This window comes from Lampetra fluviatilis, chromosome 48 (genome assembly GCF_964198595.1).
Source record: "Lampetra fluviatilis chromosome 48, kcLamFluv1.1, whole genome shotgun sequence".
Classification (NCBI taxonomy): domain Eukaryota; kingdom Metazoa; phylum Chordata; class Hyperoartia; order Petromyzontiformes; family Petromyzontidae; genus Lampetra; species Lampetra fluviatilis.
Genome location: NC_136322.1, coordinates 7,960,831 through 7,986,437, shown reverse-complemented (window position 1 = coordinate 7,986,437; position 25,607 = coordinate 7,960,831). Strand labels below are relative to the sequence as shown.

General features: G+C 56.4%; 1 protein-coding gene across 1 annotated transcript in view; it reads left to right on the top strand.

Moving 5' to 3' along the window:
* The window catches only part of LOC144948237 (protein phosphatase 1 regulatory subunit 12C-like), a 98,969-nt gene extending 77,870 nt beyond the window's left edge, over positions 1–21,099 (top strand). Inside the window, exon 11 of the mRNA XM_078877660.1 lies at positions 18,554–21,099. Coding sequence (XP_078733786.1) covers positions 18,554–18,640 — 87 coding nt within the window. The 3' untranslated portion in view covers positions 18,641–21,099. The remainder of the gene's footprint in view (positions 1–18,553) is intronic.
* Positions 21,100–25,607: the final 4,508 nt, after the last annotated feature.

Sequence of the window (25,607 nt, the reverse complement as noted above, 5' to 3'; positions counted from 1 at the left end):
GGGGTGTAGTGAGGGGGGGTGGTGTAGTGAGGGGGGGTGGTGTAGTGAGGGGAGGGGTGGTGTAGTGATGGGGGTGGTGTAGTGAGGGGGGTGGTGTAGTGAGGGGGGTGGTGTAGTGAGGGGGGGTGGTGTAGTGAGGGGGGTGGTGTAGTGAGGGGGGTGGTGTAGTGGGGGGGGTGGTGTAGTGAGGGGGGAGGTGTAGTGAGGGGGGTGGTGTAGTGAGTGGGGTGGAGCAGTGAGGGGGGTGGTGCAGTGAGGGGGGTGATCTAGTGAGGGGGGTGATGTAGTGAGGGGGGTGGTGTAGTGAGGGGGGTGGTGTAGTGAGGGGGTGGTGTAGTGAGGGGGGGGTGTAGTGAGGGGGGGTGGTGTAGTGAGGGGGGTGGTGTAGGAGGGGGGTGATGTAGTGAGGGGGGTGATGTAGTGAGGGGGGTGGTGTAGTGAGGGGGGTGGTGTAGTGAGGGGGGTGTGTAGTGAGGGGGGTTTTTAGTGAGGGGGGGGTGGTGTAGTGAGGGGGGGTGGTGTAGTGAGGGGGGGGGTGTAGTGAGGGGGGTGGTGTAGTGAGGGGGGGTGTAGTGAGGGGGGGGTGTAGTGAGGGGGGGGGGGTGTAGTGAAGGGGGGGTGTAGTGAGGGGGGTGGTGTAGTGAGGGGGGGTGGTGTAGTGAGGGGGGGGTGGTGTAGTGAGGGGGGTGGTGTAGTGAGGGGGGCGGTGTAGTGAGGGGGGGGTGGTGTAGTGAGGGGGGGTGGTGTAGTGAGGGGGGTGGTGTAGTGAGGGGGGTGGTGTAGTGAGGGGGGTGGTGTAGTGAGGGGGGGTGGTGTAGTGAGGGGGGGTGGTTTAGTGAGGGGGGGGTGTAGTGAGTTGGGGTGGTGTAGTGAGGGGGGGGGGTGTAGTGAGGGGGGGGTGGTGTAGTGAGGGGGGTGGTGTAGTGAGGGGGGGTGGTGTAGTGAGGGGGGGGGTGTAGTGAGGGGGGGTGGTGTAGTGAGGGGGGGTGGTGTAGTGAGGGGGTGGTGTAGTGAGGGGGGTGGTGTAGTGAGGGGGTGGTGTAGTGAGGGGGGGTGGTGTAGTGAGGGGGTGGTGTAGTGAGGGGGGTGGTGTAGTGGGGGGGTGGTGTAGTGAGGGGGGAGGTGTAGTGAGGGGGGTGGTGTAGTGAGGGGGGTGGTGTAGTGAGGGGGGTGGTGTAGTGAGGGGGGTGATGTAGTGAGGGGGGTGATGTAGTGAGGGGGGTGGTGTAGTGAGGGGGGGTGGTGTAGTGAGGGGGGGGGGGTGTAGTGAGGGGGGTGGTGTAGTGAGGAGGGTGGTGTAGTGAGGGGGGTGATGTAGTGAGGGGGGTGATGTAGTGAGGGGGGTGGTGTAGTGAGGGGGGTGGTGTAGTGAGGGGGGTGGTGTAGTGAGGGGGGGTGGTGTAGTGAGGGGGTGGTGTAGTGAGGGGGGTGGTGTAGTGGGGGGGTGGTGTAGTGAGGGGGGAGGTGTAGTGAGGGGGGTGGTGTAGTGAGGGGGGTGGTGTAGTGAGGGGGGTGGTGTAGTGAGGGGGGTGATGTAGTGAGGGGGGTGATGTAGTGAGGGGGGTGGTGTAGTGAGGGGGGTGGTGTAGTGAGGGGGGGGGTGTAGTGAGGGGGGTGGTGTAGTGAGGGGGGGGGTGTAGTGAGGGGGGTGGTGTAGTGAGGAGGGTGGTGTAGTGAGGGGGGTGATGTAGTGAGGGGGGTGATGTAGTGAGGGGGGTGGTGTAGTGAGGGGGGTGGTGTAGTGAGGGGGGTGGTGTAGTGAGGGGGGTGGTGTAGTGGGGGGGGGGTGTAGTGAGGGGGGTGGTGTAGTGAGGGGGGTGGTTTAGTGAGGGGGGGGTGGTGTAGTGAGGGGGGGTGGTGTAGTGAGGGGGGGGGGGTGTAGTGAGGGGGGGTGGTGTAGTGAGGGGGGGTGGTGTAGTGAGGGGGTGGTGTAGTGAGGGGGTGGTGTAGTGAGGGGGGTGGTGTAGTGAGGGGGGGTGGTGTAGTGAGGGGGTGGTGTAGTGAGGGGGGTGGTGTAGTGGGGGGGGTGGTGTAGTGAGGGGGGAGGTGTAGTGAGGGGGGTGGTGTAGTGAGGGGGGTGGTGTAGTGAGGGGGGCGGTGTAGTGAGGGGGGTGATGTAGTGAGGGGGGTCGTGTAGTGAGGGGGGGGGGTGTAGTGAGGGGGGTGGTGTAGTGAGGGGGGTGGTGTAGTGAGGGGGGTGATGTAGTGAGGGGGGTGGTGTAGTGAGGGGGGTGGTGTAGTGAGGGGGGGGTGTAGTGAGGGGGGTGGTGTAGTGAGGGGGGTGGTGTAGTGAGGGGGTTGGTGTAGTGAGGGGGGTGATGTAGTGAGGGGGGTGGTGTAGTGAGGGGGGTGGTGTAGTGAGGGGGGGTGTAGTGAGGGGGGTGGTGTAGTGAGGGGGGTGGTTTAGTGAGGGGGGTGGTGTAGTGAGGGGGGTGGGTGTAGTGAGGGGGGTGGTGTAGTGAGGGGGGTGGTGTAGTGAGGGGGGTGGTGTAGTGAGGGGGGGGTGTAGTGAGGGGGGGGTGTAGTGAGTGGGGGTGGTGTAGTGAGGGGGGTGGTCTAGTGAGGGGGGTGGTGTAGTGAGGGGGGTGGTGTAGTGAGGGGGGGGTGGTGTAGTGAGGGGAGTGGTAATCTCACTGCTGCCCACACACACACAGACACAGACAAAGGTCCCCCGTGTAGCCTCTAACAGACTGCAGGGGCAAGTGCTGTTAGTAGCGAGTAGCAGCAGCAACCTGTGAAGGCTACCGGCACTGTGGCACACACAGAGGGGGTGGGTGGCCAGCACCACGCCCGGCCGCCTTTGTCTCCCCAGTGGCGATGTTCACTACACACCGCTACACCAGCTACTCAGTTGAGGCTGAGTCGACCTAGGGGAGGCCCATGACCGGTTCAGATAATTCATCGACGCACGCACGCACACTCACGCACGCACACTCACACGCACACTCACACACTCACACACGCGCACTCACACGCACACTCACACGCACACTCACACACGCACACACGCACACTCACGCACGCACACTCACACACGCACACACGCACACTCACGCACTCACACTCACACACTCACACACGCACACTCACACACGCACACTCACACACGCACGCTCACGCACGCACACACTCACGCACTCACACACGCACACTCACACGCACACTCACACACACACTCACACTCACACACACACTCACACACTCACACACGCACACTCGCACACTCACACACACTCACACACGCACACTCACACACGCACACTCACACACTCACACACTCACACTCACTCACACACGCACACTCACACACACTCACACACGCACACTCACACACGCACACTCACACACTCACACACTCACACTCACTCACACACGCACACTCACTCACTCACACTCGCACACTCACGCACGCACACTCACGCACACTCACGCACGCACACTCACGCACGCACACTCACACACACTCACTCACGCACACTCACACACACTCACTCACGCACACTCACACACTCACACGCACACTCACACACTCACACTCGCACACTCACACACGCACACTCACACACGCACACTCACACACTCACGCACGCACACACACACGCACACTCACTCACACGCACACTCACACACTCACACGCGCACACTCACTCACACACGCACATTCACACACGCACACACACTCACACTCACACACTCACACACTCACACGCACACACGCACACACACACACGCACACTCACACACTCACACACTCACACACTCACACGCACACACGCACACACACACACGCACACTCACACACTCACACACTCACACACGCACACACACGCACTCACACACGCACACTCGCACACACGCACACGCACACATGCACACTCACACACGCACACTCACACACTCACACACGCACACACACGCACACTCACGCACGCACACTCACACACGCACACTCACACACACGCACACTCACACACACGCACACTCACACACTCACACGCACACACGCACACTCACACACGCACACACACACACACACGCACACACGCACACTCACACACGCACACACACTCACACACGCACTCACACACGCACACTCACACACGCACACACGCACACACACTCACACACGCACTCACGCACGCACACTCACACGCACACTCACACACTCACACACGCGCACTCACACGCACACTCACACGCACACTCACACACGCACACACGCACACTCACGCACGCACACTCACACACGCACACACGCACACTCACGCACTCACACTCACACACTCACACACGCACACTCACACACGCACACTCACACACGCACGCTCACGCACGCACACACTCACGCACTCACACACGCACACTCACACGCACACTCACACACACACTCACACTCACACACACACTCACACACTCACACACGCACACTCGCACACTCACACACACTCACACACGCACACTCACACACGCACACTCACACACTCACACACTCACACTCACTCACACACGCACACTCACACACACTCACACACGCACACTCACACACGCACACTCACACACTCACACACTCACACTCACTCACACACGCACACTCACTCACTCACACTCGCACACTCACGCACGCACACTCACGCACACTCACGCACGCACACTCACGCACGCACACTCACACACACTCACTCACGCACACTCACACACACTCACTCACGCACACTCACACACTCACACGCACACTCACACACTCACACTCGCACACTCACACACGCACACTCACACACGCACACTCACACACTCACGCACGCACACACACTCACTCACACACGCACACTCACACACTCACACTCACACACGCACTCACACACGCACACTCACTCACACGCACACTCACACACTCACACGCGCACACTCACTCACACACGCACATTCACACACGCACACACACTCACACTCACACACTCACACACTCACACGCACACACGCACACACACACACGCACACTCACACACTCACACACTCACACACGCACACACACGCACTCACACACGCACACTCGCACACACGCACACGCACACATGCACACTCACACACGCACACTCACACACTCACACACGCACACACACGCACACTCACGCACGCACACTCACACACGCACACTCACACACACGCACACTCACACACACGCACACTCACACACTCACACGCACACACGCACACTCACACACGCACACACACACACACACGCACACACGCACACTCACACACGCACACACACTCACACACGCACTCACACACGCACACTCACACACGCACACACGCACACACGCACACTCACACACGCACACTCACACACGCGCACTCACACACGCACACTCACTCACACGCACACTCACACACGCACACGCACACACGCACACACACACACTCACACTCACACACTCACACGCACACTCACACACGCATTCACACACTCACACTCACACACTCACACACGCACACTCACACACGCACACTCGCACACTCACACACGCACACTCACACACTCACACTCACACACTCACACACGCACACACGCACACTCACACACGCACACTCACACACTCACACTCACACACTCACACACGCACACTCGCACACTCACACACGCACACTCACACACTCACACTCACACACTCACACACGCACACTCACACACTCACACACGCACACTCACACACGCACACTCACACACTCACACTCACACACTCACACACGCACACTCACACACGCACACTCACACACTCACACACTCACACACGCACACTCACACACTCACACACGCACACTCGCACACTCACACACGCACACTCACACACTCACACTCACACACTCACACACGCACACTCACACACTCACACACGCACACTCACACACGCACACTCGCACACGCACACACGCACACTCACACACGCACACTCACACACTCACACTCACACACGCACACTTACTCACACGCACACTCACACACTCACACACGCACACTCACACACTCACACACACACACGCACACTCACACACTCACACACGCACACTCACACACTCACACACACACACGCACACACGCACACTCACACACTCACACTCACACACGCACACTCACACACTCACACACGCACACTCACACACACGCACACATGCACACTCACACACTCACACACACACTCACACACTCACACTCACACACTCACACACGCACACTCACACACTCACACACGCACACTCACACACTCACACACTCACACACGCACACTCACACACTCACACACGCACACTCACACATGCACACTCACACACTCACACTCACACACTCACACACGCACACTCACACACTCACACACGCACACTCACACACTCACACTCACTCACGCACACTCACACACTCACACTCACACACTCGCACACTCACACACGCACACTCACACTCACACACGCACACACGCACACTCACACACGCACACTCACACACGCACACTCACACACTCACACACGCACACTCACACACTCACACTCACACACTCACACACGCACACTCACACACTCACACACGCACACTCACACACGCACACTCACACACTCACACTCGCACACACGCACACTCACACACTCACACTCACACACGCACACTCACTCACATGCACACTCACACACTCACACACGCACACTCACACACTCACACACACACACGCACACTCACACACTCACACACGCACACTCACACACTCACACACACACGCACACACGCACACTCACACACTCACACTCACACACGCACACTCACACACTCACACACGCACACTCACACACTCACACACACACGCACACACGCACACTCACACACTCACACTCACACACGCACACTCACACACTCACACTCACACACGCACACTCACACACTCACTCACGCACACACACTCACACACGCACACTCACTCACACACACTCACTCACGCACGCACGCACACTCACACACGCACACTCACACACTCACACACGCACACTCACACACTCACTCATGCACACACACTCACACACGCACTCACACACGCACACTCACACACACACGCACACACGCACACTCACACACTCACACTCACACACGCACACTCACACACTCACACTCACACACTCACATACGCACACTCACACACTCACTCACGCACACACACTCACACACGCACACTCACTCACACACACTCACTCACGCACGCACACTCACACACTCACACTCACACACTCACACACGCACACTCACACACTCACTCACGCACACACACTCACACACGCACACTCACTCACACACACTCACTCACGCACACACACTCACACACGCACACACACACACACACACGCAGACTCACACACACTCACTCACGCACGCACACACGCACACACACGCACACTCACACACGCACACTCACACACTCACACACTCACGCACGCACACTCACACACTCACACTCACACACTCACACACGCACACTCACACACTCACTCACGCACACACACTCACACACGCACACTCACTCACACACACTCACTCACGCACGCACACTCACACACTCACACTCACACACTCACACACGCACACTCACACACTCACTCACGCACACACACTCACACACGCACACTCACTCACACACACTCACTCACGCACACACACTCACACACGCACACACACACACACACACGCAGACTCACTCACACACACTCACACACTCACACACTCACACACGCACACTCACACACGCACACTCACACACGCACTCACACACGCACACTCACACACGCACACGCACACACGCACACTCGCACACACACACACGCACGCACACGCACACACGCACACACGCACACTCACACACGCACACTCACACACGCACACACGCACACTCACGAACCATCGCCAGATGCTGCTACTGTTGCACCTTCAAGTACATCACTGCTGCCCTTGGGTCAGAAGGTCATCAGGTGGTGTCACGTGTGCGTGTGTGTGTGCTTGCGTGTGCGTGTGTGTGTGCTTGCTTGCTTGTGTGTGTGTGTCTGTGCATGTGTGTGTGTACGTGTGTATTTGCACGTTCCTAACCCACACGGCTACCCGCTCACCCAGTCACTCGCTCGCTCAATCGCTCACTCACCCACCCGCTCACTCACCCGCTCACTCACCCGCTCACCCAACCACTCACTCACTCACACACCTGCTCACTCAACCACTCACTCACCCACTCACCCGCTCACTCAACCACTCACTCACCCACTCACCCGCTCACCCACTCACCCAGTCACTCGCTCGCTCAATCGCTCACTCACCCACCCGCTCAATCATCCGCTCGCTCACCCACCCACTCACTCACCCGCTCACCCAACCACTCACTCACCCGCTCACCCAACCACTCACTCACTCACACACCTGCTCACTCACGCACTCACTCACTCACCCACTCACCCACCCACTCGCTCATCCGTTCACTCACCCGCTCACTCACCCGCTCACTCACCTGCTCACTCACCCCCTCACTCCCCTACTCACTCACCCACTCACCCATCCACCCACTGACCCGCTCGTTGCTGCTACTAACTCACACAGAGACCCACAGACTCACCATGCAGATACCCACAGACTCACCACATAGAGACCCACAGACTCACCACACAGAGACCCACAGACTCACCACACAGAGACCCACAGACTCACCACACAGAGACCCACAGACTCACCACATAGAGACCCACAGACTCACCACACAGAGACCCACAGACTCACCACACAGAGACCCACAGACTCATCACACAGAGACCCACAGATTCACCACAGACTCACCACACAGAGACCCACAGACTCACCACACAGAGACCCACAGACTCACCAAACAGATACCCACAGACTCACCACACAGAGATCCACAGACTCACCACATAGAGACCCACAGACTCACCACACAGAGACCCACAGACTCATCACACAGAGACCCACAGATTCACCACAGACTCACCACACAGAGACCCACAGACTCACCACACAGAGACCCACAGACTCACCACACAGAGACCCACAGACTCACCACACAGAGACCCACAGACTCACCACTCAGACTCACCACACAGAGACCCACAGACTCACCACACAGAGACCCACAGACTCACCACAGACTCACCACACAGAGACCCACAGACTCACCACACAGAGACCCACAGACTCACCACACTGAGACCCACAGACTCACCACAGACTCACCACACAGAGACCCACAGACTCACCACACAGAGACCCACAGACTCATCACACAGAGACCCACAGACTCACCACACAGAGACCCACAGACTCACCACACAGAGACCCACAGACTCACCACACAGAGAGCAACAGACTCACCACACAGAGACCCACAGACTCACCACACAGAGAGCCACAGACTCACCACAGACTCACTACACAGAGACACACAGACTCACCACACAGACCCACAGACTCACCACACTGAGACCCACAGACTCACCACAGACTCACTACACAGAGACACACAGACTCACCACACAGACCCACAGACTCACCACACAGAGAGCCACAGACTCACCACACAGAGAGCCACATACTCATCACACAGAGACCCACAGACTCACCACACAGAGACCCACAGACTCACCACACAGAGACCCACAGACTCACCACACAGAGACCCACAGACTCACCACACAGAGACCCACAGACTCACCACACAGAGACCCACAGACTCACCATACAGAGACCTACAGACTCACCACAGACTCACCTCACAGAGACCCACAGATTCACCACAGACTCACCACACAGAGACCCACAGACTCACCACACAGAGACCCATAGACTCACTACACAGAGACCCACAGACTCACCACACAGAGACCCACAGACTCACCACACAGAGACCCACAGACTCACCACACGGAGACCCACAGACTCACCACACAGAGACACACAGACTCACCACACAGAGAGCGACAGACTCACCATACAGAGACCTACAGACTCACCACAGACTCACCACACAGAGACCCACAGACTCACCACACAGAGACCCACAGACTCACCACACAGAGACACACAGACTCACCACACAGAGAGCCACAGACTCACCATACAGAGACCTACAGATTCACCACAGACTCACCTCACAGAGACACACAGACTCACCACACAGAGAGCCACAGACTCACCTCACAGAGACCCACAGATTCACCACAGACTCACCACACAGAGAGCCACAGACTCACCTCACAGAGACCCACAGACTCACCACACAGAGACCCACAGACTCACCACACAGAGACCCACAGACTCACCACACAGAGACCCATAGACTCACCACACAGAGACCCACAGACTCACCACACAGAGACCCACAGACTCACCACACAGAGACCCACAGACTCACCACACAGAGACCCACAGACTCACCACACAGAGACCCACAGACTCACCACACAGAGACCCACAGACTCACCACACAGAGACCCACAGACTCACCACACAGAGACCCACAGACTCACCACACAAAGACCCACAGACTCACCACACAGAGACCCACAGACTCACCACACAGAGACCCACAGACTCACCACACAGAGACACACAGACTCACCACACAGAGATCCACAGACTCACCACACAGAGACCCACAGACTCACCACACAGAGACCCACAGACTCACCACACAAAGACCCACAGACTCACCACACAGAGACCCACAGACTCACCACACTGAGACCCACAGACTCACCACACTGAGACCCACAGACTCACCACACAGAGACCCACAGACTCACCACACAGAGACACACAGACTCACCACACAGAGACCCACAGACTCACCACACAGAGACCCACAGACTCACCACACAGAGACCCACAGACTCACCACACAGAGACCCACAGACTCACCACACAGAGACCCACAGACTCACCACACAGAGACCCATAGACTCACCACACAGAGACCCACAGACTCACCACACAGAGACCCACAGACTCACCACACAGAGACCCACAGACTCACCACACAGAGACCCACAGACTCACCACACAGAGACCCACAGACTCACCACACAGAGACCCATAGACTCACCACACAGAGACCCACAGACTCACCACACAGAGACCCACAGACTCACCACACAGAGACCCACAGACTCACCACACAGAGACCCATAGACTCACCACACAGAGACCCACAGACTCACCACACAGAGACCCATAGACTCACCACACAGAGACCCACAGACTCACCACACAGAGACCCACAGACTCACCACCCAGAGACCCACAGACTCATCACACAGAGACCCACAGACTCACCACACAGAGACCCACAGACTCACCACACAGAGACCCACAGACTCATCACACAGAGACCCACAGACTCACCACACAGAGACCCACAGACTCACCACACAGAGACCCACAGACTCATCACACAGAGACCCACAGACTCACCACACAGAGACCCACAGACTCACCACACAGAGACCCACAGACTCATCACACAGAGACCCACAGACTCACCACACAGAGACCCACAGACTCACCACACAGAGACCCACAGACTCACCACACAGAGACCCATAGACTCACCACACAGAGACCCACAGACTCACCACACAGAGACCCACAGACTCACCACACAGAGACCCACAGACTCATCACACAGAGACCCACAGACTCATCACAGAGACCCACAGACTCACCACACAGAGACCCACAGACTCACCACACAGACTCACCACACAGAGACCCATAGACTCACCACACAGAGACCCACAGACTCACCACACGGACTCACCACACAGAGACCCACAGACTCACCACACAGAGACCCACAGACTCACCACACAGAGACCCATAGACTCACCACACAGAGACCCACAGACTCACCACACAGAGACCCACAGACTCACCACACAGAGACCCACAGACTCACCACACAAAGACCCACAGACTCACCACACAGAGACCCACAGACTCACCACACTGAGACCCACAGACTCACCACACTGAGACCCACAGACTCACCACACAGAGACCCACAGACTCACCACACAGAGACACACAGACTCACCACACAGAGACCCACAGACTCACCACACAGAGACCCACAGACTCACCACACAGAGACCCACAGACTCACCACACAGAGACCCACAGACTCACCACACAGAGACCCATAGACTCACCACACAGAGACCCACAGACTCACCACACAGAGACCTACAGACTCACCACACAGAGACCCATAGACTCACCACACAGAGACCCACAGACTCACCACACAGAGACCCACAGACTCACCACACAGAGACCCACAGACTCACCACACAGAGACCCACAGACTCACCACACAGAGACCCACAGACTCACCACACAGAGACCCATAGACTCACCACACAGAGACCCACAGACTCACCACACAGAGACCCACAGACTCACCACACAGAGACCCACAGACTCACCACACAGAGACCCATAGACTCACCACACAGAGACCCACAGACTCACCACACAGAGACCCATAGACTCACCACACAGAGACCCACAGACTCACCACACAGAGACCCACAGACTCACCACCCAGAGACCCACAGACTCATCACACAGAGACCCACAGACTCACCACACAGAGACCCACAGACTCACCACACAGAGACCCACAGACTCATCACACAGAGACCCACAGACTCACCACACAGAGACCCACAGACTCACCACACAGAGACCCACAGACTCATCACACAGAGACCCACAGACTCACCACACAGAGACCCACAGACTCACCACACAGAGACCCACAGACTCATCACACAGAGACCCACAGACTCACCACACAGAGACCCACAGACTCACCACACAGAGACCCACAGACTCACCACACAGAGACCCATAGACTCACCACACAGAGACCCACAGACTCACCACACAGAGACCCACAGACTCACCACACAGAGACCCACAGACTCATCACACAGAGACCCACAGACTCATCACAGAGACCCACAGACTCACCACACAGAGACCCACAGACTCACCACACAGACTCACCACACAGAGACCCATAGACTCACCTCACAGAGACCCACAGACTCACCACACGGACTCACCACACAGAGACCCACAGACTCACCACACAGAGACCCACAGACTCACCACACAGAGACCCATAGACTCACCACACAGAGACCCACAGACTCACCACACAGAGACCCACAGACTCACCACACAGAGACCCACAGACTCACCACACAGAGACCCACAGACTCACCACACAGAGACCCACAGACTCGCCACACAGAGACCCACAGACTCACCACACAGAGACCCACAGACTCACCACACAGAGACCCACAGACTCACCACTCAGAGAGCCACAGACTCACCACACAGAGACCCACAGACTCACCACACAGAGACCCACAGACTCACCACACAGAGACCCACAGACTCACCACACAGAGACCCACAGACTCACCACACAGAGACCCACAGACTCACCACACAGAGACCCACAGACTCATCAAAGAGACTCACAGACTCATCACAGAGACTCACAGACTCACCACACAGAGACCCACAGACTCACCACACAGAGACCCACAGACTCACCACACAGAGACACACAGACTCACCACACAGAGATCCACAGACTCACCACACAGAGACCCACAGACTCACCACACAGAGACCCACAGACTCACCACACAAAGACCCACAGACTCACCACACAGAGACCCACAGACTCACCACACTGAGACCCACAGACTCACCACACTGAGACCCACAGACTCACCACACAGAGACCCACAGACTCACCACACAGAGACACACAGACTCACCACACAGAGACCCACAGACTCACCACACAGAAACCCACAGACTCACCACACAGAGACCCACAGACTCACCACACAGAGACCCACAGACTCACCACACAGAGACCCATAGACTCACCACACAGAGACCCACAGACTCACCACACAGAGACCCACAGACTCACCACACAGAGACCCATAGACTCACCACACAGAGACCCACAGACTCACCACACAGAGACCCACAGACTCACCACACAGAGACCCACAGACTCACCACACAGAGACCCACAGACTCACCACACAGAGACCCACAGACTCACCACACAGAGACCCATAGACTCACCACACAGAGACCCACAGACTCACCACACAGAGACCCACAGACTCACCACACAGAGACCCACAGACTCACCACACAGAGACCCATAGACTCACCACACAGAGACCCACAGACTCACCACACAGAGACCCATAGACTCACCACACAGAGACCCACAGACTCACCACACAGAGACCCACAGACTCACCACCCAGAGACCCACAGACTCATCACACAGAGACCCACAGACTCACCACACAGAGACCCACAGACTCACCACACAGAGACCCACAGACTCATCACACAGAGACCCACAGACTCACCACACAGAGACCCACAGACTCACCACACAGAGACCCACAGACTCATCACACAGAGACCCACAGACTCACCACACAGAGACCCACAGACTCATCACACAGAGACCCACAGACTCACCACACAGAGACCCACAGACTCACCACACAGAGACCCACAGACTCACCACACAGAGACCCATAGACTCACCACACAGAGACCCACAGACTCACCACACAGAGACCCACAGACTCACCACACAGAGACCCACAGACTCATCACACAGAGACCCACAGACTCATCACAGAGACCCACAGACTCACCACACAGAGACCCACAGACTCACCACACAGACTCACCACACAGAGACCCATAGACTCACCACACAGAGACCCACAGACTCACCACACGGACTCACCACACAGAGACCCACAGACTCACCACACAGAGACCCACAGACTCACCACACAGAGACCCATAGACTCACCACACAGAGACCCACAGACTCACCACACAGAGACCCACAGACTCACCACACAGAGACCCACAGACTCACCACACAGAGACCCACAGACTCACCACACAGAGACCCACAGACTCACCACACAGAGACCCACAGACTCACCACACAGAGACCCACAGACTCACCACACAGAGACCCACAGACTCACCACTCAGAGAGCCACAGACTCACCACACAGAGACCCACAGACTCACCACACAGAGACCCACAGACTCACCACACAGAGACCCACAGACTCACCACACAGAGACCCACAGACTCACCACACAGAGACCCACAGACTCACCACACAGAGACCCACAGACTCATCAAAGAGACTCACAGACTCATCACAGAGACTCACAGACTCACCACACAGAGACCCACAGACTCACCACACAGAGACCCACAGACTCATCACACAGAGACCCACAGACTCACCACACAGAGACCCACAGACTCACCACACAGAGACCCATAGACTCATCACACAGAGACCCACAGACTCACCACACAGAGACCCACAGACTCACCACACAGAGACCCATAGACTCACCACACAGAGACCCACAGACTCACCACACAGAGACCCACAGACTCACCACACAGAGACTCACAGACTCACCACGCAGAGACCCACAGACTCACCACACAGAGACCCACAGACTCACCACACAGAGACCCATAGACTCACCACACAGAGACCCACAGACTCACCACACAGAGACCCACAGACTCATCACACAGAGACCCACAGACTCACCACACAGAGACCCACAGACTCATCACACAGAGACCCACAGACTCACCACACAGAGACCCACAGACTCACCACACAGAGACCCACAGACTCACCACACAGAGACCCACAGACTCACCACACAGAGACCCACAGACTCACCACACAGAGACCCACAGACTCACCACACAGAGACCCACAGACTCACCACACAGAGACCCACAGACTCACCACACAGAGACCCACAGACTCACCACACAGAGACCCACAGACTCACCACACAGAGACCCACAGACTCACCACACAGAGACCCACAGACTCACCACACAGAGACCCACAGACTCACCACACAGAGACCCACAGACTCACCACATAGAGACCCATAGACTCATCACACAGAGACCCACAGACTCACCACACAGAGACCCACAGACTCACCACACAGAGACCCACAGACTCACCACACAGAGACCCACAGACTCACCACACAGAGACCCACAGACTCACCACACAGAGACCCACAGACTCACCACTCAGACTCACCACACAGAGACCCATAGACTCACCACACAGAGACCCACAGACTCACCACACAGACTCACCACACAGAGACCCACAGACTCACCACACAGAGACCCACAGACTCACCACTCAGACTCACCACACAGAGAGCCACAGACTCACCACACAGAGACCCACAGACTCACCACACAGAGAGCCACAGACTCACCACACAGAGACCCACAGACTCATCACACAGAGACCCACAGACTCACCACACAGAGAGCCACAGACTCACCACACAGAGACCCACAGACTCACCACACAGAGACCCACAGACTCACCACACAGAGACCCATAGACTCACCACACAGAGACCCACAGACTCATCACACAGAGACCCACAGACTCACCACACAGAGACCCACAGACTCACCACACAGAGACCCACAGACTCATCACACAGAGACCCACAGACTCACCACACAGAGACCCACAGACTCACCACACAGAGACCCACAGACTCATCACACAGAGACCCACAGACTCACCACACAGAGACCCACAGACTCACCACACAGAGACCCACAGACTCATCACACAGAGACCCACAGACTCACCACACAGAGACCCACAGACTCACCACACAGAGACCCACAGACTCATCACACAGAGACCCACAGACTCACCACACAGAGAGCCACAGACTCACCACACAGAGACCCACAGACTCATCACACAGAGACCCACAGACTCACCACACAGAGACCCACAGACTCACCACACAGACTCACCACACAGAGACCCATAGACTCACCACACAGAGACCCACAGACTCACCACACAGACTCACCACACAGAGACCCACAGACTCACCACACAGAGACCCACAGACTCACCACACAGAGACCCACAGACTCACCACACAGACTCACCACACAGAGACCCATAGACTCACCACACAGAGACCCACAGACTCACCACACAGACTCACCACACAGAGACCCACAGACTCACCACACAGAGACCCACAGACTCACCACTCAGAGACCCACAGACTCACCACACAGAGACCCACAGACTCACCACACAGAGACCCACAGACTCACCACACAGAGACCCACAGACTCACCACACAGAGACCCACAGACTCACCACACAGAGACCCACAGACTCACCACACAGAGAGCCACAGACTCACCACACAGAGACCCACAGACTCACCACACAGAGACCCACAGACTCACCACCCAGAGACCCACAGACTCATCACACAGAGACCCACAGACTCACCACACAGAGACCCACAGACTCACCACACAGAGAGCCACAGACTCACCACACAGAGACCCACAGACTCACCACACAGAGACCCACAGACTCATCACACAGAGACCCACAGACTCATCACAGAGACCCACAGACTCACCACACAGAGACCCACAGACTCACCACACAGACTCACCACACAGAGACCCATAGACTCACCACACAGAGACCCACAGACTCACCACACAGACTCACCACACAGAGACCCACAGACTCACCACACAGAGACCCACAGACTCACCACTCAGACTCACCACACAGAGACCCACAGACTCACCACACAGAGACCCACAGACTCACCACACAGAGACCCATAGACTCACCACACAGAGACCCACAGACTCACCACACAGAGACCCACAGACTCACCACACAGAGACCCACATACTCACCACACAGAGACCCACAGACTCACCACACAGACCCACAGACGAATCACAGACTCACCACACAGAGACCCACAGACTCACCACACAGAGACCCACAGACTCACCACTCAGAGACCCACAGACTCACCACACAGAGACCCACAGACTCACCACACAGAGACCCACAGACTCACCACACAGAGACCCACAGACTCACCACACAGAGAGCCACAGACTCAGAGAGCCACAGAGGAGGTGGAGGATGATGATGATGTGTTGCGAGGTGCAACTCACGCAACCCTCAACTCAACCGTTGCCTGCAACTGCGGGAAATGCTTTTTTCTCTGTTGCCGTGTACTGGTTGCTAAGCAACTGATTGCAGTGTTCAAGTTGATAGCAACTGGTTGCCGTGTCCAAGTTGATAGCAACTGGTTGCCGTGTCCAGGTTGCTGTGTCCTGATTGCTAGCAACTGGTTGCTGTGTGCCGGTGGTGGTGGTGGTGTTGCTTACAGTGGTGCTGATGATGATGGTGGTAGTGATGGTAATAATGTTGATGGTGTTGATGATGATGATGTTGATGTTGTTGTTGATGTTGATGATGTTGTTGATGTTGTCCGCCCTCTCAGTGTCTCCCCGACCTCAAGGCCGACAACCAGCGCCTCAAGGATGAGAACGGAGCCCTCATCCGCGTCATCTCCAAGCTCTCCAAGTGACTCGGGCAACGCCCCCTCGAGACCACGCCCCCTCGAGACCACGCCCCCCTCGAGGACACGCCCCCCTCGAGGACACGCCTTCCTCGAGGACACGCCCCCCTCGAGGCCACGCCCCCTCGAGACCACGCCCCCTTCGAGGACATGCCCCCCTTGAGGACACGCCCCCCTCGAGGACACGCCCCCCTCGAGGACACGCCCCCCTCGAGGACACGCCCCCCTCGAGGACACGCCTTCCTCGAGGACACGCCTTCCTCGAGGACACGCCCCCTTCGAGGACACGCCTTCCTCGAGGACACGCCCCCTCGAGACCACGCCCCCCTCGAGGACACGCCTTCCTCGAGGACACGCCCCCCTCGAGGACACGCCTTCCTCGAGGACACGCCCCCTTCGAGGACACTCCCCCTTCGAGGACACGCCCCCTTCTAGGACACGCCCCCTTCGAGGACACGCCTTCCTCGAGGACACGCCCCACTCGAGGACACGCCCCACTCGAGGACACGCCTTCCTCGAGGACACGCCCCCCTCGAGGACACGCCTTCCTCGAGGACACGCCCCCCTCGAGGACACGCCTTCCTCGAGGACACGCCCCCTCGAGACCACGCCTTCCTCGAGGACACGCCCCCCTCGAGGACACGCCTTCCTCGAGGACACGCCCCCTCGAGACCACGCCCCCCTCGAGGACACGCCTTCCTCGAGGACACGCCCCCCTCGAGGACACGCCCCCTCGAGGACACGCCTTCCTCGAGGACACGCCCCCCCCTCGAGGACACGCCTTCCTCGAGACCACGCCCCCTCGAGGACACGCCTCCCTGCAGGGCAACGACCCCATTGGCAACGCCTCCACACTGACACACGCACAGACACGCACAGACAGACACAGACACACAGACAGATACACACAGACACACGCACAGACACACAAACACACGCACATGCATAGACACACGCACAGACAGACACACACACAAACACACGCACAGACACACGCACAAACAGACACACACGCACAGACACACGCACAGACACACACATAGATACACGCACATGCATAGACACACGCACAGACAGACACACACAAACACGGACACATAGACACACACACAAACACGGACACGCACAAACACGGACACACACACGCACAGACAGATACACAAACACAGACACAGACACACACATGTACAGACACACACACGCACAGATACACGCACACAGACAGACACGCACAGAAACGCACAGACACACGCACAGACACACACAGACAGACACACGGACACACACACACAGCGGCGTTGTGTCACCACGCTGTCTCGGAGATGTAGACTCCCTCGCCCGCTACGCAGGAGGTCGCGGGTTCCATCCCGACCCCTGATGACTCCTGCTGCTGCTGTGTATTTGGAGTCTGCGTTTCTCTCTCTCTCCCAGTGGTAGTGGTGGTGGCGGGTGCGGTGGTGGTGGCGGCGGTGGTGGCGGGTGCGGTGGTGGTGGTGGTGGCGGTGGTGGCGGTGGTGGCGGTGGTGTTCACTGCGTGGATTTATCTCTGGATCCTCTGTTTGTTTTCCTCTAGCCCCCTCCACGTTTTAGAATCGATGTCACCGCACACTGAGAGTGTTCTCGCTGCCGCTGTGAATTCTCACGACGACGATGATGACGATCATGACGACGATGATGACGATGATGACGATGATGACGACGGTGATGACGACGACGGTGATGACGACGACGATGATGACGACGGTGATGATGATGATGATGACGACGATGACGACGATGATGATGACGATGATGACGACGATGACGACGACGGTGACGACGACGATGATGATGATGATGATGACGACGATGACGACGATGATGACGATGATGACGACGATGACAACTACGATAACGATGACCTCGTGACCCTTGGGACCTAGCGGTGACCTTTTGACCCCTAGGGTCAAGCTGTGACCTTTTGACCCCTATGGCCACGGTGACCGTTCAACCCCCGGCGTCGCGCTGTGGCCTCGCGACCCCTAGGGTCAAGCGGTGACCTTTTAACTCTGACGACTAGCAGTGACCTTTTGACCCCCGGTAGGGGCAAGGTGGTGACCCCCCCCCCGTGACCCCTAGGGTCAAGCGGCGTGACCCCTGCCTAGACTCAGCCATACGGGGTCACGATGCCACTGGATTATTATAATGCCACAATTATTATCGTTACGATGCCACAATCGTCGTTGCTATCGGTAGCACCGTCAAGGTTTGCCAAACCGCTCGTTATGTGTTTCACCTTGGCGGTGTTTGATTTTTTCTTTTCTAATATATATACGCGCGCACACGAGAAAGGAATTGTATTTATATCTCGATTTAAAGCTTCTTTCGTGACTGCAGCAGGGATTCATCTTCTTGGTTCTTTCGGTAAAGTCATCACGTAGAAGGGAAGTAATAAAATAATAAAAATAAAACACAATTTTATTTTATTATGTTTTATTTTTATTATTTTATTATTTCCCTTCTACGTGACTTTACCGAAAGAACCAAGAAGACGACTTAAATTTCGATTGAAAGCTTTCGTGACTGCAATGATTCATCTTCTTGGTTCTTTCGGTAAAGTCACGTAGAAGGGAAGTAATAAAATAATAAAAATAATTATGATGTTTTATTTTTATTATTTTATTACTTCCCTTCTACGTGACTTTACCGAAAGAACCAAGAAGATGTATTTATATCGTTGACTTATCTATCCGTGTGTACAAATCTCCCTCTCTCTCTCTCCTCGTGGTTTCGGAGCGAGGGTTTTTGTTTTGTGATGTTTCGGGAGGCATGGGTGCAAGAGGGCTGGGTGTGCGAACATTGTGGTGCTCCACTTCAATAAAGACTGCATCGCGCACACACACACACGGAGGGTTGACGTTGCGTGTGTGTGTCTGTGTGTGCGTGTCTGTGTGTGTGTGTCTGTGTGTGTGTGTCTGTGTGTGTCGTGTGTGTGTCTCTGTGTGTGTGTCTGTGTGTGTCTGTGTGTGTGTGTCTGTGTGTGTCTGTGTGTGTCTGTGTGTGTGTGTCGTCTGTGTGTGTGTGTCTCTGTGTGTGTGTGTCTGTGTGTGTCGTGTGTGTGTCTCTGTGTGTGTGTCTGTGTGTGTGTGTCTGTATGTGTGTCTTGTGTGTCGTGCGTGCGTGTCTGTGTGTGTGTCTGTGTCTGTGTGTGTCGTGCGTGCGTGTCTGTGTGTGTGTGTCTGTGTGTGTGTGTCTGTGTGTGTGTGTCTGTGTGTGTGTGTCTGTGTGTGTGTGTCTGTGTGTGTGTGTCTGTGTGTGTGTGTCTGTGTGTGTGTGTCTGTGTGTGTGTGTCTGTGTGTGTGTGTCTGTGTGTGTGTGTCTGTGTGTGTGTCTGTGTGTTAAGGGGAGCGGTGGGTGTAGCGGTTAGCGCGCTGCGCTATGAACCTGGCGACCCGGGTTCGATTCCCGCTCACGGCTAACACCAGTGACGATTATCTGAACCGGTCCTGGGCCTCCCCTAGGTCGACTCAGCCTTAAATGAGTACCCGGTGCGGTGTGTAGTAAACATCGCCACTGGGGAGACAAAGGCGGTCGGGCGTGGTGCTGGCCACCCACCCCCTCGTGTGCCGTTCCGGCCTTCATAGGTGCTCGCTAACAGCACTTGCCCCTAACAGTCTGTTAAGGCTACACGGGGGATCTTTGTCATCTTTTGCCGTGTGTGTGTAGTTGTAGGTGTGTTTGTGTGTGTGTCGTGGACAGTGCTGTGGGGGGGAGGGCCAATTCCGATTGGCCCTCTCTCCTCATGGCGTCTGTGACCACCACAGCGGCTAAACGGGGGCTCTGGACGGGTGCGAGGGGCTGGTAACCCCTCCACCTTCAAAAAATTTGCACTAAACCACAACTGAAATATCTAACTAATAAGCTTGTTCCAGAGGCCCCGGGGGGACAGGCGTCTATGACGTCTCCTGGCCAAACCCCATTTGGCGGAGCCAGGAGACTGAATCCTTACCCTCGGGGCTCCTCCAGAAACAACGAAAAGCCACTACGTGTGGCCACGTGGAATGTTCGAACGCTCACTGCGGAGGAGAGGCTGCCACTCCTCTGTCGGGAGCTGGACCGGTACCGCCTGGATTTCAGCGGCATTCAGGAGGTCCGGTGGACCGGCTCTGGCTCCTGCCACCAAGAGGGGTGGACAGTCCTCTACTCGGGGCAGGAAACTGCCAAACAACAGGGAGTGGCTCTTCTGAACAAAAGAATGAAGGGGATGTGGGAGCGTGGCGGTGAGGTGTGGGAAGTTTTCAGCACCAGGCTACTTTGGGCTCGCCTTTCCATCAACCGGAGACGAGGAGTGGTGGTCGTGGTTACTTATGCCCCCATCGAAGACGAACATCCGTGGAGGGTTGCAGGCAAAGCCGATGCATCAGATGCCTTCTATGACCTGTCACAGGTGCTGGCTAAAGTGGCCCCTCGGGACAGAGTCATCTTGTTGGGTGACTTCAATGCCCGAGTTGGTCATGATGCTGGCACCTGGTCTGGAGTGATTGGAAGGCATGGGCCAGATCAGCTCAATAACAACGGTAGGAAGCTGCTAGATTTTTGTGCAGCCCATGGGCTTGTAATTACCAACACGCTCTTCCGGCATCGGCGCATCCACACAACATCGATGCATGCTGGGTCCAAGCAAGAACATCTGCTGGACTACATAGTGACGGACCAGCGGATGCGAGCCCATGTCCTTGACACCAGGACCTACCGTGGAGCTGATCTGCCCTCTGACCATCGACTAGTCATCTAAGATGCGCCTGCCATTCTTCCACTCCTGTGGTGGGTGTACAACCAGGACCCCATTCCAACCTAAGGTGGCCTGGGCTCAGTTAGCTGATGAAAGTTGCAAGCGAGAAATTCATCATCGCTTGCAGCTGGGGTTGGCATCGTCCCCCACTCCTGATGTCGAGGGTAAATGGGCGAGGTTTAGGACTGTGACTCATGCAGCTGCAATGGCTGCTTTGGGTACGCGGTCCAGATCTCCCCAGAGACCCTGGCTGACAGAGGACGTGTTCAGGATGGTTGAGAAAAAGCGACAGGCCCACTCATCGGCTACAGCATCCCACGTCAGAGAATGAGGCTTACCGCAGCCTTCGCTCAGAGGTTCGGAGAGCCGTGAGGCGCTGCAAGGATGGGTGATGGTCGCGGGTTGCTGAGGAGATGGAGTCTGCCTCAATGGCCCGCAATCACAAATCGCTCTTAAATTCCATGAAAAAGTAACCTGCAGGGCCACACCTATTACCCTCATTAGGGGAATGAACAGTAATCCAATCTCTGACCCCCAGGAACAGGTTTGCAGATTTGCTGAGCATTTCTGTGAGGTCCTGGGGAGGGGAAATCCCTCAGCCTGGAAAACATCGTGGCACAAAGTGGGGATGACCCTGCTGAGGCTGCGGTGCCTCAAATATTGGAAGAAGTCACCCCCTGTGAGTGGCTGGCTGAGATGCCATCTGCTGAGGAAGTGGTGAATGCGGTCCAGAGTCTGAGACCAGGAAAGGCACCGGGCAGAGATGATCTCCCAAGCGAACAGTTGATGAAGGGTGGCGTTTGTGCACAGACTGCCCTATATGACATCATATCAACAGTCTGGACCACTGGACGGGTTCCGCAGGATTGGAAGGATGCCCTGGTGGTTCCCCTCTTTAAGAAGGGCGACTGCACAGACTGCAACAACTACAGGGGCATCTCACTCCTCAGTGTGCCAGGAAAGGTCCTGGCAAGGATTATTCAACATTGCCTTGCCAGGCACGCTGAGGAGAGGCTTGCGGAGCCCCAATGCGGTTTCAGGAAAGGGCGGTCCTGCACAGATGCCATTTTTTCTGTCCGTCTGATGTGTAGGGAATTCCAACAAGACCTACATCTCTGCTTTATTGAACTGGTAAAGGCCTATGATGCCATCAGTAGGCCTGGGCTCTGGGTTGTTCTTCGTGCTTTCGGAGTCCCTGACCCTCTGCTCACGATCATTAAGGACCTTCATGATGGTGAGCGGGCCCGGGTAAAACTACGTGGCCGGGAGTCAGAGCCATTCCCTGTACACCTTGGGTTGCGACAGGGATTTCCTCTGGCTCCCACATTATTTAACATCGATTTCGACCACGTAGTTCGTGAAGCCTTCAATAGCTGTACCAGAGGAAATTCCTTCTGGTACAGATACAATGGGAGGCTGATCGATGGCCGGGTGCGGTCAAGGGATGGCTCCCTATTGGTCAATCACGTTATGTATGCCGATGATCTAGTAATTGCTGCTCACTCAGAGGAAAAGTTGGAGGTGCTGCTGCTGAACCTGGAGCGTGCCACTAAGTGATGGGGCCTTACCATCATCCCCACCAAAACTAAGCACCTGCCTGGGTATTTTGTACCATCGGACACTCCACCCCCACAACTTCCAATCGGTGATGAGGCAGTCGTGGAGAGAGTGGAGAGTTTCCCATACCTGGGCAGTGTGCTCATGACCGGCTCCGGTTTAACAGCAGAGGTCTCACTCCGAATCAGTCGAGCGGCATGATCTTTTCATCGGCTGCGTGACGCTGTGTGGAAGCTACCTGGTCTGTCGCTCCGCACGAAGCTTCGGGTCTTCTCGGCCACAGTCATTCCCTCCCTTCTCTACGCTTGCGAAACGTGGACCCCCCTAATGGAACATCTTCGCCGGTTAGAAACGTTTAGGCTGGTCTGCCTACGATCTATCCTGGGTTTAACCAGGCTGGACAGTGTGTGGACTAATCTCCATCTGTCCCATCTCACTCCCTTCTACCCCGTGTGTGGACTAATCTCCATCTGTCCCATCTCACTCCCTTCTACCCCGTGTGTGGACTAATCTCCATCTGTCCCATCTCACTCCCTTCTACCCCGTGTGTGGACTAATCTCCATCTGTTCCATCTCACTCCCTTCTACCCCGTGTGTGGACTAATCTCCATCTGTTCCATCTCACTCACTTCTACCTCGTGTGTGGAC